The sequence below is a fragment of the Acanthisitta chloris genome, unplaced genomic scaffold, assembly GCF_000695815.1.
Source record: "Acanthisitta chloris isolate BGI_N310 unplaced genomic scaffold, ASM69581v1 scaffold10288, whole genome shotgun sequence".
NCBI lineage: Eukaryota > Metazoa > Chordata > Aves > Passeriformes > Acanthisittidae > Acanthisitta > Acanthisitta chloris.
The window spans coordinates 58639-67510 of NW_008688683.1; the positions used below are offsets into that span (position 1 = coordinate 58639).

General features: G+C 39.9%; 1 protein-coding gene across 1 annotated transcript in view; it reads right to left on the reverse strand.

The window, feature by feature from the left end:
- Positions 1-8872, reverse strand: part of POLA1 (polymerase (DNA directed), alpha 1, catalytic subunit) — a gene marked incomplete at its 3' end in the record, with an annotated part of 71179 nt that overhangs the window by 54616 nt on the left and 7691 nt on the right. Inside the window, exons 10-12 of the mRNA XM_009081130.1 lie at positions 6799-6911; positions 6227-6343; positions 300-374 (exon numbers count right to left, since the gene is read on the reverse strand). Coding sequence (XP_009079378.1) covers positions 300-374; positions 6227-6343; positions 6799-6911 — 305 coding nt within the window. The remainder of the gene's footprint in view (positions 1-299; positions 375-6226; positions 6344-6798; positions 6912-8872) is intronic.

Consider the following 8872-nt stretch of genomic DNA (forward strand, 5'->3'; position numbering starts at 1 on the left):
GTTTTCCCCTCAGGCTTCATTTACATAAATAGAGTGAACACTAACAAATCACCACGTTACAGGTTACCTGCTAATGAACTGTTTTGTTAAGGACTAACCAATATACAAATGATAATTTTAAAAAGTCACAAGCTTAGGTATTAACCCCTATTTTTAACTATTATACACACAGGAACAGAGGTACAGCCATAGCTACTAAAGATCAAATCCCACAATTTCTTTTTATTTAATGAAATCATAAAATTCTTAATTAGGTAAGAAAGCAAGTTATGGTACTTTGTGAGATGAACTATACTCACCGAATATTTAACTTCTAAGTATTCAGATTTTGCTGGTACATCTGGAATCTCAAAAGCATAATACTTTTCCACTTTCTGTATAAAACAAAGATATGCTATTTTCATTATCTCCCAACTGAATATTCATTCTGTCCAATAAGAGAGAGAAAGAAATAGAGGCCAGCCAAAACATACATTTCAAAATCATGGGCTTGATCATGTATCACCAATTCTGCAACTCATCATAACCAGCTGATGATCACAAGAACGTTTTAGTGCCTGTACTTATCTCTAGGTTTTCTTAGCATGAAGAGTTTCTACAGAATTGACCTACAAGTTATACTAACCATTACAAAACAAAAAACATAATAGCTAAGGAAACTCAAACATTCTGTAAATTTACAGGTTTCATACATACTCATGTGAAATGGTGGCTACAGACCACCCCAAAAATCACAAAATGGCAGAGATGCAAAGGGATCTCCAGAGATTTGTCTAGTCCAGCTGCCTGCTCAGAGCTGGGTCAATTACAGCAGGGTGCTCAGAGATTTCTCCTGCCAGCTTTTGAATATCCCCAAGGATGGAGACTCCAGAACCTCTCTCAGCAACCTGTGCCAGTGCTTGGTCTCCCTTACAGTAAAGCAGTGGTTTATGTTCTGATAAATTTCACGTGTTTCAAATGGTACTTACTGCTCTTGTCCTCCATTGGACGCCAACAAGAAGTCTGCCAGAGTCATCTTTGTTCATGCCCATTAAATGTTTATAAATAATGACAACATTTGCACCACCAATCCCTCACCCTGTACCATCTCTCCTCCAGGCTGATCAGTCCCAGGTCTCTCAGTCTCTCACATGATAGATGCTCCAGGCCCTGTAATTATCTTTGTGGTCCTGTTCTGGACTTGTTCCACTACACACAGGTATTTCTCACATCAGGGAGCTCAGCTGAACACAGCACTCCACAAATGCTCACCAAGGCTGCAAGAGGGGAAAGGAACAACTCCCTGACACTTGCTAGCAGTGCTCTGTCTCACACAGCCCATAGTGCTCATGGCCGTCTTTGCTGCACAGGTACATTGTTGGCTCCTGTTGAATCTCATGTCTACCAAGATGATCAGATCCTTCCCTGCTAAACTGCCTTCCAGTTAGCCACCCACCATCTACTGATATCTGAGGTTATTCCAGTTCTGGTATGGGACTATTTCCCTTTTTCTGAACTTCTTTGCTTCAGGCTTTCCTTCTGGTCTCTTGAGTCTGGGATTGCTAAAGGTTCAACTGAGTAGTAAAGACTAAAATGAAGATGACGCTGAGTATCTCGAGCCTTTTCCATGACCTGTGTCACCACATCTCCCATCCCTTTCAGCAGCAGACACATATTTTTCTCCCAGTTCGCTTGTACCTGAGAAGCCTTTCCTACTGCTCTTTGTCTCCCTCACCAGATTCAACCCCACATGGGCTTTAACTTTCTTTTTTCACAATGATGTCACTCCCATTAGTCCATCCTCTAATCCTGACCAGCTCTTTGCCCACCTTCAGGCAGGTCTCTGTGCATTCCCATTGCTCTGACAGGCAAGAGAGACTCCCCCTCCTCACCATTCCAGCCTTTCTTAACCACATCCTATACCACCACATGTCTGGAATCCCAATCAAATTGCATCCCTGTAACTGCACACAGCTCCTCCTTTTACACTGCATGCTTTCGTGCACCAGCACTTCAAAGAGGAACCCGAGAGAGCTAATTTCCCAGCAATCTGCCAGTTGCTTACTTTACTACAAGCTTAGAGCAGAATAATTTCTGTCACACCATTTTTGATTTTAAGTGACTTGGGTTTTGCTAGAAAGAGGTCAAGTTTGTTTACGTGTCTCTAACAAAATTAAGCAGCCTCAAGTTCAGCACAACTTTACTGGATAGTATCACTTCTGCTTTCTTCAAGAATAATGATTTTCACACAACACACACAGCCTGTCAGTTTCTAAGAATAACTACCTTCATGTTCCCAAGAATTGCAATAACCTGTGCAGCAATGCTGTGGCACCTGCTGAAATGCCATGCTCTGCCCCATAATACTCCACAAACCATCTGCACCACTGTTACATGTTATTACTGTTATTGTGTAATGCCATAACTATGCTAGAACATTAAGGGAACTCTAGGAATTCTTGATGTAAATTCAAAAAAAAAAAAAATCACATTTTTCACTGGACAGTGCACTAAGTTCAGCACATTATACACAGACTCAGCATAATACATCACTACAGAAAATTTAATAAGAAAAAATCATCCCAAATGGGAATAAAATTTCCAAATTAACAAATACACGCACAGTTAGGGAGACCTGAAGTCTTTGTCTTTGGGGCTGGGTGGTTGTAGCTTTTGCCTTAAATTAATAGCATCAGCAATTGCTCCCTCAGAGCACCACAATGAGCAGTGAAGTTGTGACTTCATATACCACTGCAGCTGTAGTGCTGCAAAGCCTGGGCAGGAGAGGAGAGGGCCCTCTGCTATAAATAGGGAGCAGGCAAATCCAGAAACTACTACAGCATCAACAGTTACATGGAAGCAGAAGAGTGGAATATAACTTGGTACAAAAGCACCACTATTAAGCCAGATCAGCATTGCAAATTAGCATGCAAATGTAGCTCTGAACTGTTGAGCCGAAGCAGCACCTCACGCGAGCAGATCAGAGCTGGAACATAATAGATGGCAACGCACTGCTTTTAGCAGATATTATTGGTGCCTCTCCCCTCCCCTTTTTTTAATGTAAAAAACCCAACTCTCAGGCTTCAAACAAGTTCTTGTTGCAAACGCAAGCTGAACATGGTGTAAAAATAGTCTGCTGCAGTGATTCATCTGCCTTATTCCACAGAGCTCAGCTCAATTACAGGAGCGTCTGGTCATAACTGCAGTGAATGAATGCTTTGCTGCAGAGTAATCTGCCCTTCAAGTGGCCCTTCAGAGAGCAGAAATGAGCAGCAGTGATTAGCTGCTAAGTTCCTAAGTGGAGTAAGGCTGCTTTCAAATTGATTTGTGAAGACTTGCTAACTTGGCAGCAGTGCAACCCATTGAAGCTACAATTAGCAGCAGGTGCAGGAGGAAATGATATGGCTTAAGTGTATCTGTTCGCAGGGACAAAGTTGGGTGCTGGCAAGGCCAAGATGCACACACACATGTGCAGGGAACAACTTGTCTCAGGGTACAAATACTGGATCTCTCCACATCACAAAATGGGGTAATCTAAACAGAGCAACTCTGGGTACATGGTAGGTATGCCAGGAACCTTTCTGATTGGAATGATGGAAGAAGACTAACTCCTCAGTTCCACAATATTATGTAAAAACAGATTTTGCATTACTCTGAATGCATTGCTCTCCTCACCTGAGCAACAGTGCCATTAGCTTTTTTTAAATCTTTCAAAACACCAACCCTGAACAACACAGTAATGAATCACTGGCTGCACATGGCAGAGCAGGGGAGTTCTTCCTAAGCATATTAGCTCTTAATCACATACACTCAACTGTGTAGAGATCACTTTCTTAAGCATTCACTTAGCTGAATGCCACAAACCATTTCAATCTGAGAGCCTTGCATACTTTTATGGAAACACAAATGCAAGGACTGTGTAACAAAACAACACATCATCTCTGGTCATATGACTGCAATGAAAGGGAAGATGATGACTCCTTATGAAAAGCAGATTAATTAAGTACCTCAGAAAATAAGGGTACAGGAATGGGACAGCCCCACTACTATCACAATTATCCTAAGACAGCACAAAGCCTTCTTGCTGCAGAGACGTAAGCCTGGCTAGATTTGGTGCCACTTGTTCACAGTCAATTTTGTGTAATCTGGAATATCTGAGTTGCTGTAATACTTTCCTTGAATAATCCTCCAAAGATCTCACCAACAGCCCTGCTCTAAAATACTAACTTTTCTTTGATACCTCATATTATTAGTGCCATGCACCCCTACTATCTCCAGTTCTCATTAAACCCTTCCAGAAGGCACTATCAAAATTAGCAGAAAAATACACAAGTAAAATGAAGCTAGATAGCTTTTACCCTCTTAGTATAATTCAGCTTACTGAAGAGTCTGAAGAATTCAAGCATAATTTGAATTCTTTCTGTTGAGAAACAGCTCTGGTAAGTTATTTCAAAGCTTCTCTGCACCAACTGCCCTGCCTAATTTATTCAGGAATTAAAATTTACTAATTTGTTCTTTTACTAAAACTGTAATTTAAATAGCTTTCTTGCTGCTCATCCCCTTTTAATATTTTTAGAGAACAAACAGGTCTTATCATTATTCTTCACTTTATCAGCTAAAAAAAAGTTTAAGCTCTCGCACAGTTATCTCTGGTATAAATGATTCTCCTTTTGTCTCATCCTTCTAATTATCATCTTTTGTACCTGTTGTCGCTGGAGTTAATCCTTCCTCAGGAGGGTGACCAAGTGTTACAATATTTGAGGTACCATCTGAACAGTGTCTTAGTGCTCCTACTTCCCTATTCCTGCTAGGGATGACTCCTGTGTGACACCAAGGAGTGACCCTGGATGCACTGTAGTCATGTATCCAGACAAGACTGTTGGGGATTTCCCCTCTAAGCTGTGTAAGATCAGTAAAAATAATCTAGAACAAAAAAAAGTTTTACAAAGCACTTATGCCACATGCATTTTCTCCTGAATTCTGTAAATAATGCAGTAAGCTACAAATTGCCGAAAAGGTGTCAGGCCTTGCATGAATTTGCCATTTGACAAACACTGCTCACATTTTCACTTTAACAACTTAACACTTTCAGAATGACTCTAGCTTTGGATTAGATGACCTCCTGAAAGTCTTTCCAACCGGAATTACCATACGAACTTGGTTTCGTTTTCTCTCATTTACATACAGTTTAATTCCATTCCTTCTGTATTTTTGCTTGCCATCTCCTTTCTGATCAACTACTCAGGAACGAATCCTGCTATGTCACAAGACTGCCAGGCTGGGAAAAGTTACAACAAATGAAAATCAGCTTTGCCAGACATGTTACTTCAAGAAACAGAGTTTCTGAGCACTTCACTCAGAACAGATGTTTTCTCCTAACTTACATGTTAGCCACCTTTCCCCACACAAAATTCCCACCTCTGCCCTCCCCCTCAAAAGACAAATGCTCTCTGTAAATGGACAATAAAGCTTCCTTACACTAGCAAACTAATTCAGTCTAAACTGCAACACAATCAGCAGCAGCAGCTCTTTTCCTGCACTTGCAATACTATGTTCATGTATGTGCAACTTTTCCATTATAGCAACGTGTTGTTTTTCCAATGTCATTTTAAGGATTTGTTGAGCAAACAGAGCACAGCAAAATAACACTGCTAAGACAACTGCCCATAACAGCTTAACTTTCAAGACTCAATGACTGTCCTTGCAACTTGTTACCTCCTGCACAGCCACACTATGACAATCCATGCACTCTAAAAATACACATCTGCAAGGCTAAGAAGGACAAGACATGCCTAGAGATAAAGTTCAGTAAGATATCTGGTCAAATGCAAAGGCAGACTAATCTCAGTGTACTGACCTACCTGCTAGACAACACAACCTTTCATTTCCAGCTCTGACAACACAAGCTGATACGCAGGCTTCAGGTATTGGAACTTCTACCTGTTCTCCATTCTCAAAAACACCTCAGCAAGACAGTCTGACATTCACATCAGTTTTAAAGCTAATGAATGAGTATTTTCAAAAGCATTATGTTTAAACTTCTGATAGAACAATCCTGTTGCAGATTTACCATTCTTAAAGGCATATTGATATTTGGGAAGACACTGGGATGGGATGGCTTTACAAGCAGGCACACTTACACACATCAAGTGCTATTTATCTGCATTTCAACATAACCTCCCTCAGACTTACCACCTTACAAACCAGAATGAAAGAAGATTACTAAATAGGATGCTTGTAAACAAACCTTGGATTTGAACTTCATTATCTTATACTTTGGTGAAATGCTGTCATTAAACTCCTTGAAAACACTCATTATAGTCACCGGAGTCTCCGTCTCTTTGCCAGTAGACAAGTCCATTTCCTCAAAAACAGAAGTCAGGTTTTACAAATTAACAAAAAATGCCAGCTGACATGACCAACAATTTGAATTCCGCTTTGCTGTTATGAATCATGCACCTCTCTTTAAGGGAGAACTACAATGCTATCAACCAAGAAAGCACAAATTTAGACAATGAAACTGAATGTTTAAAAAACACTAGGTTTTCTAATAATATTTCAAGACAACTTTATTTGCTAAACAGCAAGTCTAAAGGTAACAATTTGTCTGCAGTTGTAAGTTAGGGAAGCCACGATGCTCTACTTTGCATCTCACATTGTTTTTACCTCTACTACCTACATCAGACAACACTGGATTCAACAGCTCCCATAAAAACACTGCTAGAACTCACAACCTGCCATGAGCAGAATGAAAAGTACTTATGTTTGACGTGCTTAAAAGTCGTACTTATGTTTGACATGCTTAAAAGTCATACTTACTGTTTCACGCGGCAGTAGATAAACAGTTCTCTCAATATTTTTCACTGTCACACAACAGCTGACATAGGTGTTTGCAGAGTCAATCCAAACTTTGCCAAACAAAAATACCACACCTAAGGAAGAAGGACAAAGAATTCAATATGTAATTCGTAAAATAGTAATTCTTAATGTTGCTTAAAGCAGCTTATAATGTATTTCTGCATAGAAACAGAACCATATCTGGTTCCTGAACAACAAATGTTTCCGATGTATCAGCACATTTCATCAGCTTTACAAATAGGCATCTGTATCATTCTTCAGGCCTCTACCTCCATCACTATAGTAACACCTGGAGTGTAAAACTCAAAATGGCATCACACAGCCAGTCTCAAAATTCTGTTCCATTTCTACCTGCATTAGTTTGATAATCCATAGGGAGAGGGAGGAAGGAGAGAGATGTTGGTGAAAGCTGAAGATTATCAGCATGTCTGTGCTGTCAATCACTCCTGAAACACGTTATCTACAATTTTTCATTCTGCAGCTAGATCAGTACAATCAACTCCTTTTCCCTTACTTCAGTACCACGAGATCAAGACTGTACTACCAATAAAACCTGTTCAAATACATGTTGAAGACAACAACCAGAAGCTGATCAACTATAGAAAGTTTTCAAGTGACTATTTTTAACAAATGAGGACACCAAAAGATGTAAGACATTGCACCAAACCCTGGATGCTAAGACAGCAGTTGTAACCAAGGGAGACACACAGAAAGCCTACAAAGAGCAGGACTAGCAGCAGCTAACTGCACTTTGGACCATGTCATTATTGCACATGCACATCTCTGAGCCCAGAGACCTTGGCATTAGCACAAAATGCTACAAACCACTAATCAAGTGATGTTAAACTTTAAAATAACATCGAACAAAGCCACAAAGCCACCTGACTTTCACACAGTTTTGGAATTAGAAGTACAAAAAACTTTCAAGTACAACATGGAAACCAGGCTTCACCAGAGTTCCCTGCAAACTCCAAGTAATTTGGAATTTGATTACATGAAAGACACTCTTCCTACAGTACACTACTATTGATGAAACCAGAAATATCAACACCAAGACTATCTCAGAAACAGTGTTTCATGCATAGAAGCTTTTGGAACATGCATTTCTCCCTGGCCTGACAATGCAAAAACAAGTCCTTGGTTAAGAGCTACAATTTATTTTTGCCATGAGATCTATCAGACATAAAGGCACCTTTCTTACTCCGTTAGATCAAAGATAAATCAGTGAAGATGCACTAAGACGGATGACAGAGTTACAGTGACAGGCTATGAAAAATCACTTTCTGAGTGCTTGGAATAGATGTGAACAAGACTACTTTGTCAAGGACAGAGAATGCTGCAGTTTCGAAGATGATGAGAGCAAGGAAGCAAGTTTCGACTGCACAAAGTATCTTAAGAAATTTTAATACAGAGGCAATCTTGAAGATTTAGACAGTCTGAATAAAAGTATCTAGAAAGAGCTCAAATTGCAGATCTAAGTGACAGGAAAGATTAAGTTCTTATCCCCAAAAATCTCTTTTTTTTTTTTTAAGCGATAAAAACCTCAGGTTTGTATCATACAAAATAAGCGATAAAAAAACCTCAGGTTTGTATCATACAAAAAGATGAAACTATGAGAGAGGCCACAAAACAGTAGCTGGTTGCTTGAACAGCTGCCAATATTAAGAGCATGGAGTAGTTAACCTGTCAGAGAGATACATATAAGCAGGTGAGGTAGAAAGAAGGATACATGAGCCAGTCAAAGGCAGGGTAAAAGGCTGCCTGGATTGCAAAGACAAACTTCAATCAACTCTAACATGAACAAATAAGTGGTCTTAATACCCAGATTTCACAGAATCAGAGTAATTTAGGATGGAAGGAACCTTTTGAGATCACCCAGTTGAACACTGACACACACACCATCACCCCCACACACAATGGGGGTGTAAAAAAAAGCAGGGCTAACATCAAAGAGTTTTCAGAGACATTACACCTGTAAAACCAAGAAAAGAAAGAAGAAATATCAGGCTCCATCCCCTGCAAGTGTGACTAGGGA